The sequence below is a fragment of the Schistocerca gregaria genome, chromosome 8 (genome assembly GCF_023897955.1).
Source record: "Schistocerca gregaria isolate iqSchGreg1 chromosome 8, iqSchGreg1.2, whole genome shotgun sequence".
NCBI lineage: Eukaryota > Metazoa > Arthropoda > Insecta > Orthoptera > Acrididae > Schistocerca > Schistocerca gregaria.
This window is the reverse complement of record NC_064927.1, coordinates 236,326,860-236,349,611: the sequence shown is the minus strand read 5'-3', so window position 1 is coordinate 236,349,611 and position 22,752 is coordinate 236,326,860. Positions and strand designations below refer to the sequence as shown.

Genomic DNA, 22,752 nt, shown 5'->3' with positions numbered 1-22,752 from the left:
GCCACCAGGCGGCATCCAACGTCACGGTGAGCAATGGTCGTTGTGTTTTGGCTGATCATCGTATGTTCGTACCAGAAATTTCTTAGTGAAGTGGAGGCATTCCAACAGTTAGCTGGTAGCCTATGACAGCATTATGAGAAGCAAAAGAGCGCAAAGTTGTTCCGAGAACACTTTTGTCTTAACACAAACATAAGGAATCAGTAGGGGCTTTTTCAGATAGGATTCGTTAGTTCATAGCCTATAGACAACAACTGACCCAAAACGCAGAAGCTGTGGGAAGCCTAAAATGTGGCTTTGGATGTTTTCTACCTAGTATCCCCAACGAGATGTTATGTAGTGTGAGGATGGAATATCCTGGGGACTTGTCTGTGGCTCTTAAGGTCGCTATGTAATTACACTGGTGTCCAAAATTAAAACAACAAACCGATATTTTGCAAGGCTGCATTTACTTTGTTACAAACAGTATAATCTACATCTACATTTATACTCCGCAAGGCACCCAACAGTGTGTGGCGGAGGGCGCTTTACGTGCCACTGTAATTACCTCCCTTTCCTGTTCCAGTCGCGTATGGTTCGCAGGAAGAACGACTGTCTGAAAGCCTCCGTGCGCGCTCGAATCTCTCTAATTTTACATTCTTGATCTCCTCAGGAGGTATAAGTAGGGGGAAGCAATATATTCGATACCTCATTCAGAAACGCACCCTCTCGAAACCTGGCGAGCAAGCTACACCGCGATGCAGAGCGCCTCTCTTGCAGAGTCTGCCACTTGAGTTTGCTAAACATCTCCGTTTCGCTATCACGGTTACCAAATAACCCTGTGACGAAACGCGCCGATCTTCTTTGGATCTTCTCTATCTCCTCCGTCAACCCGATCTGGTACGGATCCCACACTGATGAGCAATACTCAAGTATAGGTCGAACGAGTGTTTTGTAAGCCACCTCCTTTGTTGATGGACTAGATTTTCTAAGGACTCTCCCAATGAATCTCAACCTGTCACCCGCCTTACCAACAATTAATTTTATATGATCATTCCACTTCAAATCGTTCCGCACGCATACTCCCAGATATTTTGCAGAAGAAACTGCTACCAGTGTTTGTTCCGCTATCATATAATCATACAATAAAGGATCCTTCTTTCTATGTATTCGCAATACATTACATTGTCTATGTTAAGGGTCAGTTGCCACTCCCTGCACCAAGTGCCTATCCGCTGCAGATCTTCCTGCATTTCGCTACAATTTTCTAATGCTGCAGTTTCTCTGTATACTACAGCATCATCCGCGAAAAGCGGCATGGAACTTCCGACACTATCTACTGGGTCATTTACATATATTGTGAAAAGCACTGGTCCCATAACACTCCCCTGTGGCACGCCAGAGGTTACTTTAACGTCTGTAGACGTCTCTCCATTGTTACCAACATGCTGTGTTCTGTTTGCTAAAAACTCTTCAATCCAGCCACACAGCTGGTCTGATATTCCGTAGGCACTTACAGTGCGAACTGTATCTAACGCCTTCCGGAAGTCTAGGAAAATAGCATCTACCTGGGAGCCTGTATCTAATATTTTTTGGGTCTCACGAACAAATAAAGCGAGTTGGGTCACACACGATCGCTGTTTCCGGAATCCATGTTGATTCTTACAGAGTAGATTCTGGGTTTCCAAAAACGACATGATACGCGAGCAAAAAGCATGTTCTAAAATTCTACAACAGATCGACGTCAGAGATATAGTATCTGCTCGACGATCCTTCTTGAAGACTGGTACTACCTGTGCTCTTTTCCAATCATTTGGAACCTTCCGTTCCTCTAGAGACTTGCGGTACGCGGCTGTTAGAAGGGGGGCAAGTTCTTTCGTGTACGCTGTGTAGAATCGAATTGGTATCCCGTCAGGTCCAGTGGACTTTCCTCTGTTGAGTAATTCCTGTTGCTTTTCTATTCCTTGGACACTTGTTTCAATGTCAGCCATTTTTTCGTTTGTCCGAGGATTTAGAGAAGGAACTGCAGTGCAGTTTTCCCCTGTGAAACAGCTTTGGCAAACGGTGTTTAGTATTTCAGCCTTACGCGTGTCATCCTCTGTTTCAATGCCATCATCATCCCGGAGTGTCTGGATATGCTGTTTCGAACCACTTACTGATTTAACGTAAGACCAGAACTTCCTAGGATTTTCTGTCAAGTCGGTACATAGAATTTTACTTTCGAATTCACTGAACGCTTCACGCATAGCCCTCCTTACGCTAACTTTGACATCGTTTAGCTTCTGTTTGTCTGAGAGGTTTTGGCTGCGTTTACACTTGGAGTGAAGCTCTCTTTGCTTTCGCAGTAGTTTCCTAACTTTGTTGTTGAACCACGGTGGGTTTTTCCCGTCCCTCACAGTTTTACTCGGCACGTACCTGTCTAAAACGCATTTTACGATTGCCTTGAAATTTTTCCATAAACACTCAACATTGTCAGTGTCGGAACAGAAATTTTCGTTTTGATCTGTTAGGTAGTCTGAAATCTGCCTCCTATTACTCTTGCTAAACAGATAAACCTTCCTCCCTTTTTGATAATCCTATTTACTTCCATATTCATGGATGCTGCAACAGCCTTATGATCACTAATTCCCTGTTCTGCGCTTACAGAGTAGAAAAGTTCGGGTCTGTTTGTTATCAGTAGGTCCAAGATGTTATCTCCACGAGTCGGTTCTCTGTTTAATTGCTCGAGGTAATTTTCGGATAGTGCACTCAGTATAATGTCACTCGATGCTCTGTCCCTACCACCCGTCCTTAACATCTGAATGTCCCAGTCTATATCTGGTAAATTGAAATCTCCACCTAAGACTATAACATGCTGAGAAAATTTATGTGAAATGTATTCCAAATTTTCTCTCAGTTGTTCTGCCACTAATGCTGCTGAGTCGGGAGGTCGGTAAAATGAGCCAACTATTAACCTAGCTCGGTTGTTGAGTTTAACCTCCACGCATAATAATTCACAGGAACTATCCACTTCTACTTCACTACAGGATAAACTACTACTAACAGCGAGAAACACGCCACCACCGGTTGCATGCAATCTATCCTTTCTAAACACCGTCTGTGCCTTTGTAAAAATTTCGGCAGAATTTATCTCTCAGGTGATAGTAAAATACAGACAATATAAAGAATACAAAACGTAAACAACTGCAACATGCATAACGGTAGACAAAGATGTTCTTGGTTTTTTCCAAATTAACGGATTACATACATTCCGACAACTGGTAAAAGCGCTCAGTATGGGATGTGGCCACCTCTGGCAGCAATACAGGCCTGAAAAATGACGTGGGATGCTGTGAATAATGTCATGAATCTCATGTTCAGGCAAGTCTTGGAGATTGGTTGGTGGATGCTGACGTGACGCAACCAGTGTTCCTAGTACATTCCAAACGTGCTCTATGGGATTCAAATCAGGAGAGCGAGGAGGCCACCATGTGTGCAAGTACACTACGTGATCAACAGTATCCGGACGTCTGGCTGAAAATGACTTACAAGTTCGTGGCGCCCTCCATCGGTAATGCTGGAATTCAATATGGTGTTGGCCCACCTTTAGCATTGATGACTGCTTCCACTCTCGCAGACATACGTTCAATCAGGTGGTGGAAGGTTTCTTGGGGAATGGCAGCCCATTCTTACGGAGTGCTGCACTGAGGAGAGGTATTGATATCGGTCGGTGAGGCCTGGCACGAAGTCGACGTTCCAAAATACCCCAAAGGTGTTCTAGACAATTTAGGTCAGGACTCTGTGCAGGCCAGTCCATTACAGGGATTTTATTGTCGTGTAACCAATCAGCCACAGGCCGTGCATTATGAAAAAGTGCTGGATCGTTTGAAAGATATAACCGCTATCCTCGAATTGCACTTCTCAATGGGAAACAAGAAGGCGCTTAAAATATCAGTGTAGGCCTGTGCTGTGATAGTGCCACGCAAAACAACAAGGAGTGCAAGCACCCTCCATGGAAAATACGACCACACCATAACACCACCGCCTCTGAATTTTACTGTTGGCACTACACACGCTGGCAGATGACGTTCACTGGGCATTCACCATACCCACACCCTGCCATCGCACTGCCCCATTGTGTACCGTGATTCATCACTCCACACATCATTTTTTCATTGTTCAATCGTCGAATGTTTACGCTCCTTGCACCAATCGAGGCGTCGTTTGGCATTTACCAGTGTGATGTGTGGTTATGAGCATCCCATCTACCATGGAATCCAAGTTTTCTCACCTCCCACCCAACTGTCATATTGCTGGCAGTGGATCCTAATGCAGTTTGAAATTCCTGTGTGATAGTCTGGATACATGTCTGCCTATTACACATTACGACCCTCTTAAACTGAAGGCGGTCTCTGTCAATCAACAGATGAGGTTGGCCTGTATGCTTTTGTGCTGTACGTGTCCACTGACGTCTCCACTTCACTGTCACATCGGAAACAGTGAACCTAGGGATATTTAGGAGTGTGGAAATCTCTCATACAGACATATGACGCAAGTGTCACCCAATCACCTGACCACGTTCAAAGTCCGTGAGTTCTGCGGAGTGCCTCATTCTGCTCTCTCGCGATGTCTAGTAACTGCTGAGGTCGGTGATATGGAGTACCTGGCAGTAGGTGGCAGCACAATGCACCTTATATGAAAAACGTATGTTTTTGGGGGTGTCCGGATGCTTTTGATCATATAGTGTATCTTCCATTTCCAGGGAAACATCAACCACCCATGCTCTATGTGGTCGAGCATTATCATCCAGCAACACCAAGTCTGGGAGTCAGCATCTCGCAACAGCCGCACATAAAGTCCCAAGATCTTGTCACGATACCTGAAAGCAGGTAAACCTTGTCGATTTAACGGTACAATTTCACAAAGAGGTATTCCAGTGGTCAACATAACCAATGCCCGCATCATTAGGGGTCATCCACGATATCAGTCTCTTTCCACAACGGTTGGGTCCCAAAATCGTTTTCCACGTTCCCTCCAGATGCCAATCCATCGAGAACCACTGTCTAGATCAAATCAGGACTTATCTGCGAAAAGAACATTGGCCCACTGTTCAACTGTCCAGGTGGCATGTTGACAGCTCCACTCTAGACGTTCCCTCGTGTTAAGATGCTCAAAGGTACACATACAACAGGTCTCCGGCAATAAAGGCCACTCTCCCGAAGCCTTCTGCACACCGTTGGCCTCGCTACAACACGTCCAGTGTATGCTTCGAGATCAGATGTCAGTTGCTGTGCAGTACTAAGGCGTTACTGTAATGCCCTACAGCCATTAATGGCCCTCTCTTTCTGACTTCATGTGTGGCTGGCCCTGATCTGGTCCTCAGGAAACAGTTTCAATCTCTATAAATTGTCGCCACATCCAAAAAACAACAAAACGATTCACATTAAACCATCAGGCCATATCAGTTTGCAACTGTCCTGTTTCCATTCTTCTTATGGCCCTCCATTGCAGAGAGCCTGGTAGGCATCTTCTCTGTGCCACATTGCACTATCTGTGAATGTGTACACACTGATTGTAGATGTGGGATTACCCAGCTAACACTATGCTGTTTGACAGGTGACCTGATGTCACCATTGGCGTGGTTGTCTGACCAGAATGCCATCTTCCGTGCTGGACATGATTGTATGGACATCTGTTGACAGTTCATATGTCATGAATTAGACACAGGATGGGGAAACAGTGGTTTGTTGCTTTAATTTTGGACACCACTTAGAAGAGATTGACAATGCCACAATAGTGTGTACGGAGCAATGTGTTTTCGCCTTTACTTATATATGTGACAGTAAAGGTTATGTACAGAAGTAATTTCAACAGCCTAATTGTTAAGTATGGACGAGTTGGGCACCGAGCATGGGGTTGTGGGAATCAAAGCCAGGGAAAACGCCAGGGGAAGGAGCTGTCAAACATAAACGGGAGTGCTTCAACTGCTGGAAGACCACCCCAATACAACATAATACTGTAAGTATAGATGCACAGATGGGATGCCATTAGACAGGCTTTGTGGGGGCAAGGAACATAAATTTCTAGTACACACAGATACACACTTGTCAGTCTTCAACCAGGACTTAGTAGGCAGGAAGATACATGTGTCTTCATGTCCCATAATGTGTAATTGGTAGCAATAATGCAGAGCCCTCAGGTACGACACTGCTCAGTTTTACTGTTGTAATTAAGAATTTTCGTTAGCATACAGAAGTGTTACTATACATGAATGAAGGATAATCAGCTGTTCTTGGGCAAGATTGTCTTCACAAACATAATGCTTAAATCGATCTCTCCTAGTATACAGTAGAACTCAGTTTGTCTTTGTTTCCATTGGGGGATAAAGGTACACACCTCATAAAGGGTTTGCTGTCTGGACTGTGAGCAAAAGTGTTAAAGGTTTGTCCCTATGACAATATACCAACAGGTACAGGGAAGTTAGTGTGTGTTCCCATTGATACCGTGTGAAGCATTATATGTGGTAGAGCCAATGATGGAAAATGAAGAGAGACAAAATGCATTGTTTTATGCACAAAAGTGCAGCACATGTAAGTAATATTAACAGTGAATTCATGATTCTTGTATGCTTAAATAACTTTGGCATGGACATGGTTAGTCTATTAAAATGTTTAATGACTGATACGTTAAGAATTAAGAGAGAGGACATTTATAGGTCATGTGATGGCCAGAGTCACAAGCAAACCATCAATGTAAAAAAAGTGTGTCACTCATAAAACAATGATCAGCAGGCAATTTAACATGAAGGGTCCTTTACCAGCAACACCTGTCACCTAGCACCATATATCAACAGTTTATAATGTCCCATTTTATAGAAAGCTGAACCTCATAATGAAACATCTTCAACCTGTAATGGAGGAGTTTATAGATGAGCAGTTAGGGGAGGGTACAACAGAATACAGTGACAGCCCATGGTGCGCAAATCTCATCATTGTTCTGAAAAGGTCACCAGATGGTACTAACAAGGGAACATCCCAAGTGTCAATAAATGATCTTGATGAAACTTGGTGGATGTGTATAAGGGGCAACACAGTGTCATATGTATTTTTTGTATGTGGCCAATTTCACTTATAAGGGGTAAATAAACCCCAGAAAGTAATTTAGCATTTTAGATTTAGAAGCTATATCTTTGAAACGATGAAAGAAAATGTTTTGCATATAAAGTTGACACATAATTAATGTTCTTGGAAATTGTATAATAAACATTTGTAATAATCTGGAATTGCAAAATACCCCATCATCATTAATTAATTTTGAAAACCGAAAGCTTTTGTTACAACATAAATTAAAGGAGCTCTCTAGCTATGTACCTGCATGTGTAATAAAGCTGGTTTCTGAAATACCAATTTTGCAAAATAAGCTGTACACAATGTGCTGTCAGAGTATTATGAACATACCTAAATAAAATATCTAACGATTCATTAGTATTCTAATTATGTCTTTTATTTACATTTGTTTGGTGTTTTGAATTCTTATTGTACACTTTACATTAATGTTTTTCTGTTTCTCAGTTTACAATTCACATGTATGTATTATTTTAATTAAAAGTAATAAGAAATTCATTATTTTGATAGGAAATAGTTACAATAATGATAATCTGTAAAGAAATTCTTAAAACATCACTTTTTTGCACTGTGCACACAAAATGAACGAAATTTATTCATGTAATTTTCAGGACGGAGTAGACAATATAAAACAAAATACAACAGTAATTCAGACTGTCATGGGTTATCCTCTGAATATCCTGATTTGTGTTGGACATATTATAGTACATTGACAAGCCTTGCTGAAGAGATATTGTTATTCACTAATGACTGCAGCTCTATCACATTGTTTCTCAAATGGAGATTGACATCATAATTATTCAACAAAACTAAGTCTGAAAATCTTCTCACAAAGTTCTTCCAACATCAAAAACTGTATATATCCAAGGGCTGTACCTGTGCCATAGAGCCCCTTTGGGTCACCAGATAAACATGTCCCTTACCGTCACGTACAATGCTCTAAGTGTTTCTTTTGATACCATAAGAATATAACAATAATATAGATATTTCCCCCCCCCACTGGGAAAGAAAACATTTTTCAAATATCTTTTGACTTGGTTATACATGTGTTTGCTAGACTTTGATGCTTTTGGAAGGACATTTGGGACTTAAAAAAGATAATTTCGAACTATTGGTCCAAACTCACCATTAGTTATTTTTTTAAATATGAAAAGGCGAAGTGTGAAAAAAAACGTTTTGAGAGTTGTACCTGAAGACAAGAAACAGCTGGTGATCTCAGATGGGACAGGTAGAGCTAAGGACTGTAAACTGCTCTTGATGCTGGAAGAACTTCATGAACATATTTTCAGATCTAGTTCTGTTGAATGATTATGATGTCAATTTCCACTCGAGAAATGATACAATCAAGTCACAGTCACTATTACATAATCAATTCTCTTTGCCGAGGCTTGCCAGTGTACTGAAATATGTCTCATACAAATCAGGATATTTAGAGGATCACCTGTGAGTATTTGAAATCCTGCTGTACTTTGTTTTATATTGTCTTCTCTGCTGTGTATATTATGTGACGAAATTTCATTCATTTTATGTGCATAGTGTAAAAAAAGTTATGTTTCAAACATTTCCTTATAGATTATCATTAATGTAATTATAATGTATTGTGATAATTAGTTATTTATTATTTTCAGTTAGCAAAATTCATGTATGTGAACAGGTAATTTAAAAAGCAAAAAAACAGAAACACAGATGTAAAACATAATAGAAGTCTTCGATTTTAAAAATTGATATTGGTGGGGTATTTTGCAAAATTTCATATTATTACATAAGTTTATTATACAGTTTTCAAGAACATTAATTATATATCAACATTTATATGCAAAACATTTTTATATATCATCATTTCAAAAATAATCCCTCTAAACCTAAAATGGCAAATTACCTTTGTGGGTCTATTTTAACCTTTAAAAGTGAAATTGGGTGTAAACAAAAAATATGTATTGCACTATTTTTCCCCCTCTACACTCCTGCCAGGTTTCATAAAGATAGTTGATTGACACTTGTTTCAAGTAAATATTCTATTGTGATTACCATTACTTGAATGCAAAAATTGTCACTTATGCATATCCCATTACCAATATTACAAAACATTAGACAATTGAAGACAGTGTCAGTACTTTACAACAATGTAACCAAGAAGCATGTATCATCAACTGGAGATAGTCCTGCAGTACAGACCAAAGGCTACTTTCACATACCAATGGGGAGATTACCAGTGTACGATGATGTCGTTTGGGTCAAATAACACACTTTTAGGCCATCAGATGTGTGTTTTAAAGCCTAAAACTTGCATAGTATATTTGGACGATATCATCGTATTCTCGAAGGATATGCTGAAGTATGTGAAACACCTGGAAGACATACTTAGCAGGCAACAATCAGTACATCTGATTCCCAGTGGGAATGGTATTCGAACAAAGCCTTCGCTAGCAGAGGTAATCTGGAAATTCTCAATGCCACATACCAGGAGACAACTGCAGTCATTCCATGGTTTACACAGTTATTATCACACATTTGTAAAGAATTCTGCACAGATTCAGGTGTCAAATTCCAGTGGGCAGTGGAATGTCAAACAGCATTTGAAACATTGAAGACAGCATTAGTTTCTGATCCAGAACTTTTTTCCTGATTTTGAGAAGGAATTTATCCTCTTATGTGATACCAGAAATGTGCTGGTTCTGAACCAGAATGTCAATAAGGCAGGAACATACAACAGTATATACTTCAAACACCTGAACAGAGCAGAGCATAACTACTCCGTAATGGAAAGAAGTGCTAGCAGTTATATATGGGATTCCATACTTTTGTTGTTATTTATATGGCCAGATGTTTAAGGTTGTCACAGACTACACGTAATTGAAATGGCTGTTGGGGCTGATAGACCCTTCAGTTAAGGTAATGAGATGAGCATACAAATTCAGTGAGTTTAATTATGAAGTGATCAATAAACTGGGTAGGAAACACACAAACTCAGATTCACTAAGTAGGAAGTTGGGAGTGTTGAACATGCTAGGGAAAAGTGTAATGGATAGGCAGAGAACATAAGCAGGAGACAAAGGCCATCAGGCATTCAAGTGAGAACAACAGTTCATGATGCACAAAGGCTTACTCTGCTACAGGACAACAAAATGTGGACCACACATAGTGGTACCAGCAGTGGCCATGAATGAACTATTGGAACAATTGTATGACTGTATGTCTTGGATCACTGGAGGATGCAGAATGACATATGGACAAGTAATGGAAAGTTTATGTTGAAGAACAAAAAAGCATGATGTCAAGCAGCATGTAAGCGACTGTGTACTTTATGCACAAAGAGCTGGTCTTAGTCATCAAAAAATCCCTGTGCAGAGAATACCAGAGATGTCTAAACACTTTCATACAGTTGGACTTGATATCTTAGGCCCATTGAATAGGAAACCCAAAGAAAATAGATATGCACTTACAATTACAGACCATTTGTCAAAGTTCCTGGCAATGGTAAAAATTCCTGATCAGCGTGCTAGTACAGCAGCCAGGCTCTAGGTTATAGATACATACTTAAACATGGTTCATTTGATTCCTTAGTTATGGATCAAGGTACACATTTTATATCAAACTTGATGAAGCAGCCATATCATGTTCTTTGTATCCAGAAGTTATGAACAAGAATGTTCCATAAAGGAACTAACATCAGAATGGAGTCATTTCATAGAACCATCTCTATAATGATCTATCACAGTGGCTGGAATATGTATGAGCAATTTGCGTCATGTCCATGTGTAACTGTATACTGACACAGATGGTATATGATAGGAAAATGCCATCACCTTTTGATATTATGATTCCTAACTTAGGTCATAACTGTGAATCAATTAAAAAATTTGCAAAATAGTACAGGGTAAAGCAAGACAACACTAAAATGGTGGAATGACAAAAACAGTTTGCACAGTGTATGGGAAAATTGCCACAATATTGAGTGTGTGAAAGAGTATTACTCACTAATGCCTCTTTGCCTAAGGGAAAGACCAAGAAGTTCTTGACTACGAATTGGGGTCCTCACTGTGTCATTGAGATTCTCTCTCCAGTACAGTTTCCAACTAAGACTTTGTTGTCCACGACAGTTGGGTTAAACACCTTACAGGAGTGGCAGGTGCTTTGCAAAAACTTCTGGCAAAGGAGTCAGGGCACATGAAATTGACTAAAAAAGTCAAGAAGTATACACCAGTGTATAAGTACGATGCACGAAGAACACTCTACACAACAAGCAGTAATATTTGCATTCAGTTATGCTTTTTAATGCATGTATCATTTTATTTTCTATTTTTGTTTGAGTGCATTGTGAATTTCTATTAGTTATCATAGGTCGTTACAGCTGTATTTTGATTATGGGTTATTTCTTGCTTGGGTTTGTATACATGCTTTTGAAGGAGGGAAGAAAGTTCCTTTGTTGTGGGAAAAAGATTTCCTGTAGAACTACAACATGTGACAGAGGTGTCAGAAAAGAACTTAGCAACGTTTTATCACAAAGCAACTGTGGAAGTGAGAGCAAAATTGTACATGGTGATCTGACTACCAATGGGAGTAATGAATATGCAGTATCAGTGTTATATGATTCACCCTTATCCAATAATATGGAGGACAAGTATAATTGGGAACAAGTGTAGGCGCAAAAGGTTTTAATAATTTCTGAGCATGGAGACATCATTCCATTAGGGCACAACAGGAGTGTCTGAAGGAAAACAACAGCATTTATGCAGCAAGAGAAGTGCAGACTGACATGCAGACATGCAAAGTGTAACTTTTTCTTGGAAAAACACAGGAAACAGTATACCAGAAGGAAATATTGGCCACAACCTCATTTTCAGAACATAGGAGCATATTGGATCCACCCAGTTTTTGTACTGCAAACCATGATTATAAACTGCTGCGAGAATGGGAAACCTAAGGGCATGGTAAAGTTTGAGCTATGTAATAGTGGTATTTTTCTGCTAAACAGCACAACTAGTAAGACATTTGGGTCAAACTTTCACTTCCCAGGTACACTCAGTGAACCCCAACTAATCCACTCTGCATTATAATGTAACCTATCTCAACAACATGCTAAATCCTGACCTCACACACACTTTGGATAAACTAATAGCATCTCAGCGAGGGACAATTTTCAGGGAACAAATGTTTCAGCAGATTCAGCAATACCAAGAGAGGCAGTGTTGAAACATGATAACTATAAGCATTATAGCCACCAGTCTTGTGTTGTTTCTGATACAATTTGTTTACTTTACTTTTGGCTTAGATATAGAGGCGTACATTCTCTGGACCTACAGACGCATCAGATACCTCTCAAGTAGGTAACTGATGTAATCCAGAAAGCACAGAAGAAGAAAAATTGAACATTTGTGACAGATTGTAAGGCCAGAAAGTGTTCAGCAAATCAAATTTTTGGAATAATTATACAGAATTAGGAAACAAAAGGAAGATCCATGTAAGTCATCTCACCAAAACTAAAAAGTTGGTGCAATGGGTTCACTGTATAATTATACAGGTAGAAATGTGAGATTGTTGCAGAGGATTAGCAAAGTCAAAATTTAGCACAATTTTTTTGTAAGAAGGCACAACTGTTGCACCACAGAACAATTTCAGTGCACATGCCCATTTTTTTAAACTCCTTCCCAGTGAACTCAGGGCCAAGAGGGTCAGCTTGAAGCAAGTGATGTGGCTCATCAACATGGTGTACTGCCAATGTAGTTGAAGACTGAAACCAGGCTGTCACTGCCACATAATCTCCGAGCAAGGACAGCAGAAGGATAAATGCCACAATGCTATATAACAGGGCAGTACAAAGTAACACTCTGTAACTTCAAGCACCAGAGTGTCATTACAATAGTCAAACACTGCAAAAAGATCCAAGCTCAGCAACACATTAATTGAACCAACACAGCAAGGCAAGGAGTGCTGAAAAGACAAACAAGGGCAAATTCGATCATACATGCAGATCCGTTGCTTCATAGGCACAGGCTTGGCTCTTTAAATAACAAGGCTTTCACCACTCAAAGACACATCCACCCATGCCACCATTCTGTTCATGTATCTAAAACCAGAGACAATGATGATCTATTGAGTTACAGTGAAATCACAAAGAGCTGATCGATGATGGTACGCCTGCTACCCACTTGCTGACCTTAGCACTGAGATGCAGCCAACCTGATGCAAATGACAGCCATAGTCTTCTGTTGTTTCCTAATAGTACATACGTTGTGAATGAGGAAAAGACTTTCATGTCGCCAGCCCTCCTCCTCTGAGGGTCAATTGCAGATGATCTGCAAACCATCATCTGTATATTGACAAAACATGATGAGTTCGTTCCATCCTCTGGTTGACATGACCATCTGCAGTAGTCTTGCTTGATCTATGGTGGGCGACCAGGGCCTAGTCTTCACAAAAACTGACACTCTGGACCACACAGTTGGCTAACCTCAAGAGCACAAAGGGCTGTCTACAAGGGACTGAAGTGTAAGGGCTGTGTTGCACCACAGAAACATTTTGGATGAGTGGCGACTGTTCAACTGCACACTGTCGCTTCCACAACACACAGCTACAGCTCAATGACTTGAGGTTCTGACATTATGATTCGTTGACAGGGCATGTCAGCACATCTATACAGCTCATTCTGTTACTTGGCCACTGTACAATACACTGAGACACTTTATAATTGTATAAACTCATCCTGGCAAATAAATATTTTTACAGACAGTGTTGTGCCACTCTCCCATATTCCATGATTGGTCTCTTGCACACAAAGTGACCCTAGTTCCCTGGTTCACAACAGTTTATTTATTGCAGTGCATTTGTAGTCTAGTGCTGAATTCTTTTAAGAATTACTTCACCGCCAGAATTTTAAACTTTAAGCACCTATATTATTCCAATTTTATTATTGCTGTCCTTATACCAGGTATATTTTTGTGTATAAGCCTTTAAGTGTATTTTTTTTTACTATCATCATTTCTCAATACCAAGCACAATTCTTGTGTAGTAATGAATTAAGCTCATTTAATTTGTTATTATAATAAAACTGTTACCTACGTGTACATATGTAGAGGATATACACTGCCTGATAAAAAATTGCGAAGCACTCAGAGGTCATTGTATGATGTCAATGTAATGTTGTACATGTACATACCATCATCAGGTATGTTAATGGGGCCCTGAGAACTATAAAAGCCCAAAGCACACCATCATCTGTTATTATACTGCAGATTGTATGCATGTTCCTTGTGTGTTTATTTTATGGTGAACCAGATTTATCTGTGATGTACCTTTATAAAGTATATTTGGACACTTGAGAAAAGCTGTCTCACAGACATCTCTTTGATTAACTTCCATACGGGCCAAAAGCACAAATTTTCATTGCTGTAGGAATTCTCACAGGATACACTGATGCACACTTCTTGATAAAAACTGGAAGCTTTTGAAGGAATGACCCACAGTAGCCTTAAATTCCATGGTTTCAGCATTCCACTCTGCAAAATGGACACTGACAAGGGAACCTCACCATTGCACCACCCTCAAATTTAGTTATAAGTTGGCATAGTGGATAGGCCTTGAAAAACTGAACACAGATCAATCGAGAAAACAGGAAGAAGTTGTGTGGAACTGTGAAAAAAAATAAGCAAAATATACAAACTGAGTAGTCCATGCAAAAGATATGCAACATCAAGGCTAATATGAGCTAAGAAGCGCCATGGTCCCATGGTTAGCGTGAGCATCTGCGAAATGAGAGGTCCTTGGTTCAAGTCTTCCCTTGAGTGAAAAGTTTATTTTCACTAAGTTATGATCTGTCCATTCATTCACTGACATCTCTGTTCATTGTAATAAGTTTAGTGTCTGTGTTTTGCAACCACACTGCAAAACCGTGTGATTAGTAGACAGACAAAAGGATGTGCCTCTCCAACGGGAACCGAAAACATTTGATCTCAAGGTCATAGGCCAACCAATTCCTCCACAGGAAAACACGTCTGATATATTCTATATGACACTGGTGATGGCATGTGCATCACATGACAGTAATATGTTGTCGACCCACCTAACTTGTAGACTTGGCGAATGGGCAAAAAGATTCTCCTACCTTGCCCGATTTAGGTTTTCTTGCGGATGTGATAATCACTCCCAAAAAGTGTGTTTCGATGGTTGTTTAGGTGTAGCGACCCCATACTACAGCAAAGTTACCTCACAAGAATGGACAGATAATAACTGTGTGAAAATAAAAAAAATAAATTTTTCACACTAGGGAAGATTTGAATCAAGGACCTCTCACTCCGCAGCTGCTCTCACTAACCACGGGACCACGGCGCTCCTGAGCTCACAGTATCCTTGATGTTACCTCTGTTGTGCACGGACTACTCAGTTTGTATATTTTGCTTATTTTTTCATAGTTCCACACAACTTCTTCCTGTTTTCTTTATTGATCTGTGTTCAGTTTTTCAAGGCCTATTCACTGTGCCAACTTATAACTAAATCTGAGGGGGGTGCGATGGGGAGGTTCCCTTGTGAGTATTTCAGAACCATTGAAAGTATTATCAACTTCACAAAAAGTTGATTTCCATAGTAATAAAATACATTTCAGAAATTTGATAATGATAAAGTTGCTTCAAGTCACATTGAGAGAGATCATAATTTGTCATTTCACCACTATTCACAGATGCCTTGCTAAACCTAGTGTCCAATGAAAGCAAATATCAATCTTGAAACACAAAGTCTTAACAAAAGTACTAGATCAAACTTGAAACACACAGACTTAACAAAACAATTAGATTTCATGTATGAAGTTAACAGCCAGTTTTATCTGAATCTGAAACCAGAGAATGTGCTTAGTGAAAATGACAAGGATCATGGAAAGTTGGGACAAGTCATAATTGTGTGTGTGGCGCATTTAGTATATGTTCTTTATTCTAATTTAACATTATGGGGCATTTGAAAGTGACAGTGGCCCTATGATGGACAACATGAGTATGGGAGGGCAGGCGTAATCATTCTCAAGGTTATGGTGAACCATGTTCAATGACCACAAGGAAGAATCATACTGCTGTGCATCTATCGCATCATAATGCCTTCACATTTGCACCTGCCTTCTGAGAGCATATAGTGGACTCTTCTGTTTAATCCCAAACCTGGACCAGAGAATTACTGCCACACGCATTGGCTTCCATTAACACCAGAACTCAAATGATTGCATTTGGAGTTACACTGTGACTGGGAAACATGGACTGTTGATAAAAGGCAATGCACTGAGTTTAGCTATGACTCACTGTTTTGTACTGTCCCAAATGACCACTGACAGTGAAAATGTCAGCTACCTGGAGTCACAGCAGTGTTACCCCTGGAATTGTGGTTGAACTGTCTGCATGAAGTTGAGGGATTCCTGTGACCAGCAAAATCCCCAGATTTTCTTCTGATATAAAAGTGTGGGACTAGCTTGGATATCAACCCTATTCCAGTGGCAGTATCCAGGATATCAAGAATCAGTTAAAACAGTTGTACACTACCCTGTCTCCGGGTAGGGTGTAATGGCTTTATTTCACCCTTCCCAACCAAATCAGTGCATGCAAGCAAGGCAGAGGGAGTGCAATGTCATATTGATTAGTGGGCTCATGTTGCCAAGTCTTTGTAAATTTGCCTCATTTTTGTAATCATAACAATAACGTCACAGCACAACCAGTGAAAATTCATTTTGTTTCCTCCTCTCCTTCTGGGTGCTTCAATTTCTCTGTCAGACAGTGTATTTTCCCCCACAATTCTAAGCCACTTCCACTCATCACCTATGTTTCTGCAAAACTTTATGTATCATTAAAAAAGTACCAACATCATTATAACATCAACTCCACACACTAGTGTAGAAAGAACCTCATTGCATTAATTTTGCTTATTCTAGTTTTTTTCTATAGCCTTTGTCAGACATTTGTGTCCAAAGGACCTTCATCATCATGCACATTGAAGCTACACAGTAGCCAAGCTTCAAGTAATTTGTTTTACTATCTATTGCATTTAGAATTTTAGAAAAACTTCATACCAAAAGAGTAATATGAATGGTACCTTGCTCTCAATGTGGGAACATGCAAGTTAATGAAGATGAGTAGAAAAGACATTCTAGTGCAGTATTAGTCTCAGTGGTATGCTGCTTGGCACAGTCTCAACAATTAAATATCTAGTTGTACTCCTGCAAGGTGACATGAAACAGAACAAGAATGAGAACTCAGTTGATAGGAAGATGAATGGTCAACTTTGGTTTACTGGGAGAACTCTAGGGAGGTGTAGCTCATCTATAAAAGAGCCCGCATGCAGAACACTTGCATGACTCATTCTTGAGAACTGCTCAACTGTTTGGTATTCCCATCAGGTCAGATTAAAGGAAGACATTGACACAATCCAATGGCATGTTGCTAGATTTGTTACCAGTAGGTTCAATCAATATGTGCCATAAACTCAAATGGGAATACCTAGGGGGAAGGTGATGTTCTCTTTGCAAATCACTGTTTAGAAAACTTAGAGAGGCAGTGTTTGTGGGAGAGTGAAGAATGATTCTACTACCACCAACATACATCTCATGAAAGGAAAGTGAAGTCAAAATAAGAGAAATCAACATATAATACACCTTTTCCCCTCACTTCATTTGCAAGTGGAACGGAAAATGGAATGACTAGCAGAGGCAAGGGGTACTTTCCCCCATGCAGCATCATATGGTGGCTTGTGGAGACTGTATGTAGTTGCAGTCCCATTTTTCTGCCAGCCAGCGTATTCCCCTTCGAACAATGAAATTATATAAAAAAAGAAACGTTTCTATGCTAGGTGCTTTACACTCCACTATGATTACCTCTGAGGAGCAACAGTTGCAGCAGACACACGGAGGGGGTGTTGTCTTCTTCTTCACTTTGGGTGTAGTGCAGCACTTGTCCTCTGCTGTAGATGGCACACTCTCCAGGGACTTACGTGCAGGACAGCTTTCATCGCCTGTGAAAGAAATTCATCTTTTTCTCTACAATGCAAACAGCCACCTAATAATGGATGATCTCTCCCCAATGCCACACAGCTGGCCATTACAACTGCAACATCAGGTAGGAGAAAAAATAATGGAATTTTACTTATTGTGAATAAACAATATAATAGAAAGAACACATTATCAAATTTGTAGATGATCCAGTCCCACATGAACCACGGGCATTAGCATCGGTATGGTGGCTTCTGTGCCTTAGAAATATAGATAGCCATGCCTCAGGTGCAACCATAACTGATGAGTGTCTGAGGAGGCCAGAGAAATGTGTAATTTCTGAACAGAGGCAGCAGCCTTTTCACTGTTTGCAGGGGCAGCAGCCTGGATGACCGACTAATATGGTCGCAGTACCAGCAGAGCAAGACCGTTATGTTTGATATACAATATAAACATAATGGCCTTGCTGTGCTAGTACTGTGACCAGCTGTAAGCGAATGCAACTCTAATCTATGGTTAAATGATGATGGCATCCTCTTGGACAAAATATTCTGGAGCTAAAATAGGCCCCAATTCATATTTCTGGGTGGGGATTACTGAGGAGGACGTCATCACCAGTAGAAAGAAAACTGGCATTCTACAGATTGGAAAGTGAAATGTTTGATCCCTTAATCGAGCAGGTACTTTATAAAATTTAAAAAGGAAAATGGATAAATTGAAGTTAGATATAGTGAGAATTAGTGAAGTTTGGTGGCAGGAGAAACAGGACTTCTCTTCAGGTGGACACAGAGTTATAATAGAAAATGAAATAAGGATAACACAAGAGTGAGTTTAATAATGAGTAAGAAAACTGGAATGCTACTATAAATAGCATAGTGAACACAATATCATAGCCAAGAGAGACACAAAGGCAATACTCATCAGAGTAACAGTTTACATGCCAACTGCCTCCGCAGATCATTAGGAGATTGAAGAAATATATGATAATACAAAAGAAATTATTCAGATAGTTAATGGAGACGAAAATTTAATTTTGATGGGGGATTGGAATTTGCTAGTAGTATAAGGGAGAGTCAGAAAAATTACTGTAGGTGAATATGGACTGGGGGAAATACATGAAAGAGGAAGCCACCTGGTAGAATTTTGCACAAAGCATAATTTAATCGAAACTTCCTGGCAGATTAAAACTGTGTGCCCGACCGAGACTCGAACTCGGGACCTTTGCCTTTCGCGGGCAAGTGCTCTACCAACTGAGCTACCGAAGCACGACTCACGCCCGGTACTCACAGCTTTACTTCTGCCAGTATCCGTCTCCTACCTTCCAAACTTTACAGAAGCTCTTCTGCGAAACATGCAGAACTAGCACTCCTGAAAGAAAGGATACTGTGGAGACATGGCTTAGCCACAGCCTGGGTGATGTTTCCAGAATGAGATTTTCACTCTGCAGCGGAGTGTGCGCTGATATGAAACTTCCTGGCAGATTAAAACTGTGTGCCCGACCGAGACTCGAACTCGGGACCTTTGCCTTTCGCGGGCAAGTGCTCTACCAACTGAGCTACCGAAGCACGACTCACGCCCGGTACTCACAGCTTTACTTCTGCCAGTATCCGTCTCCTACCTTCCAAACTTTACAGAAGCTCTTCTGCGAAACATGCAGAACTAGCACTCCTGAAAGAAAGGATACAGTGGAGACATGGCTTAGCCACAGCCTGGGGGATGTTTCCAGAATGAGATTTTCACTCTGCAGCGGAGTGTGCGCTGATATGAAACTTCCTGGCAGATTAAAACTGTGTGCCCGACCGAGACTCGAACTCGGGACCTTTGCCTTTCGCGGGCAAGTGCTCTACCAACTGAGCTACCGAAGCACGACTCACGCCCGGTACTCACAGCTTTACTTCTGCCAGTATCCGTCTCCTAAATTCCAAACTTTACAGAAGCTCTTCTGCGAAACATGCAGAACTAGCACTCCTGAAAGAAAGGATACTGTGGAGACATGGCTTAGCCACAGCCTGGGGGATGTTTCCAGAATGAGATTTTCACTCTGCAGCGGAGTGTGCGCTGATATGAAACTTCCTGGCAGATTAAAACTGTGTGCCCGACCGAGACTCGAACTCGGGACCTTTGCCTTTCGCGGGCAAGTGCTCTACCAACTGAGCTACCGAAGCATGACTCACGCCCGGTACTCACAGCTTTACTTCTGCCAGTATCCGTCTCCTACCTTCCAAACTTTACAGAAGCTCTTCTGCGAAACATGCAGAACTAGCACTCCTGAAAGAAAGGATACTGTGGAGACATGGCTTAGCCACAGCCTGGGGGATGTTTCCAGAATGAGATTTTCACTCTGCAGCGGAGTGTGCGCTGATATGAAACTTCCTGGCAGATTAAAACTGTGTGCCCGACCGAGACTCGAACTCGGGACCTTTGCCTTTCGCGGGCAAGTGCTCTACCAACTGAGCTACCGAAGCACGACTCACGCCCGGTACTCACAGCTTTACTTCTGCCAGTATCCGTCTCCTACCTTCCAAACTTTACAGAAGCTCTTCTGCGAAACATGCAGAACTAGCACTCCTGAAAGAAAGGATACTGTGGAGACATGGCTTAGCCACAGCCTGGGGGATGTTTCCAGAATGAGATTTTCACTCTGCAGCGGAGTGTGCGCTGATATGAAACTTCCTGGCAGATTAAAACTGTGTGCCCGACCGAGACTCGAACTCGGGACCTTTGCCTTTCGCGGGCAAGTGCTCTACCAACTGAGCTACCGAAGCACGACTCACGCCCGGTACTCACAGCTTTACTGCTGTGGCTAAGCCATGTCTCCACAGTATCCTTTCTTTCAGGAGTGCTAGTTCTGCATGTTTCGCAGAAGAGCTTCTGTAAAGTTTGGAAGGTAGGAGACAGATACTGGCAGAAGTAAAGCTGTGAGTACCGGGCGTGAGTCGTGCTTCGGTAGCTCAGTTGGTAGAGCACTTGCCCGCGAAAGGCAAAGGTCCCGAGTTCGAGTCTCGGTCGGGCACACAGTTTTAATCTGCCAGGAAGTTTCATATCAGCGCACACTCCGCTGCAGAGTGAAAATCTCATTCTGGAAACATCCCCCAGGCTGTGGCTAAGCCATGTCTCCACAGTATCCTTTCTTTCAGGAGTGCTAGTTCTGCATGTTTCGCAGAAGAGCTTCTGTAAAGTTTGGAAGGTAGGAGACGGATACTGGCAGAAGTAAAGCTGTGAGTACCGGGCGTGAGTCGTGCTTCGGTAGCTCAGTTGGTAGAGCACTTGCCCGCGAAAGGCAAAGGTCCCGAGTTCGAGTCTCGGTCGGGCACACAGTTTTAATCTGCCAGGAAGTTTCATATCAGCGCACACTCCGCTGCAGAGTGAAAATCTCATTCTGGAAACATCCCCCAGGCTGTGGCTAAGCCATGTCTCCACAGTATCCTTTCTTTCAGGAGTGCTAGTTCTGCATGTTTCGCAGAAGAGCTTCTGTAAAGTTTGGAAGGTAGGAGACTGATACTGGCAGAAGTAAAGCTGTGAGTACCGGGCGTGAGTCGTGCTTCGGTAGCTCATTTGGTAGAGCACTTGCCCGCGAAAGGCAAAGGTCCCGAGTTCGAGTCTCGGTCGGGCACACAGTTTTAATCTGCCAGGAAGTTTCATATCAGCGCACACTCCGCTGCAGAGTGAAAATCTCATTCTGGAAACATCCCCCAGGCTGTGGCTAAGCCATGTCTCCACAGTATCCTTTCTCTCAGGAGTGCTAGTTCTGCATGTTTCGCAGAAGAGCTTCTGTAAAGTTTGGAAGGTAGGAGACGGATACTGGCAGAAGTAAAGCTGTGAGTACCGGGCGTGAATCGTGCTTCGGTAGCTCAGTTGGTAGAGCACTTGCCCGCGAAAGGCAAAGGTCCCGAGTTCGAGTCTCGGTCGGGCACACAGTTTTAATCTGCCAGGAAGTTTCATATCAGCGCACACTCCGCTGCAGAGTGAAAATCTCATTCTGGAAACATTCCCCAGGCTGTGGCTAAGCCATGTCTCCACAGTATCCTTTCTTTCAGGAGTGCTAGTTCTGCATGTTTCGCAGAAGAGCTTCTGTAAAGTTTGGAAGGTAGGAGACGGATACTGGCAGAAGTAAAGCTGTGAGTACCGGGCGTGAGTCGTGCTTCGGTAGCTCAGTTGGTAGAGCACTTGCCCGCGAAAGGCAAAGGTCCCGAGTTCGAGTCTCGGTCGGGCACACAGTTTTAATCTGCCAGGAAGTTTCATATCAGCGCACACTCCGCTGCAGAGTGAAAATCTCATTCTGGAAACATCCCCCAGGCTGTGGCTAAGCCATGTCTCCACAGTATCCTTTCTTTCAGGAGTGCTAGTTCTGCATGTTTCGCAGAAGAGCTTCTGTAAAGTTTGGAAGGTAGGAGACGGATACTGGCAGAAGTAAAGCTGTGAGTACCGGGCGTGAGTCGTGCTTCGGTAGCTCAGTTGGTAGAGCACTTGCCCGCGAAAGGCAAAGGTCCCGAGTTCGAGTCTCGGTCGGGCACACAGTTTTAATCTGCCAGGAAGTTTCATATCAGCGCACACTCCGCTGCAGAGTGAAAATCTCATTCTGGAAACATCCCCCAGGCTGTGGCTAAGCCATGTCTCCACAGTATCCTTTCTTTCAGGAGTGCTAGTTCTGCATGTTTCGCAGAAGAGCTTCTGTAAAGTTTGGAAGGTAGGAGACGGATACTGGCAGAAGTAAAG

At 41.8% G+C, this 22,752-nt stretch overlaps 1 protein-coding gene across 12 annotated transcripts in view; it reads right to left on the bottom strand.

Annotated features, from left to right (window-relative positions):
• Positions 1–22,752, bottom strand: part of LOC126284740 (uncharacterized) — a 624,884-nt gene that overhangs the window by 474,026 nt on the left and 128,106 nt on the right. For all 12 annotated transcript variants that reach the window (XR_007551535.1, XR_007551537.1, XR_007551545.1 and 9 more), the window contains one exon: positions 17,923–18,059. Coding sequence is in view for 1 of the 12 variants with exons in the window: in XM_049983880.1 (XP_049839837.1) it covers positions 17,923–18,059 (137 nt within the window). In the remaining 11 variants the exon portion in view is untranslated. The remainder of the gene's footprint in view (positions 1–17,922; positions 18,060–22,752) is intronic.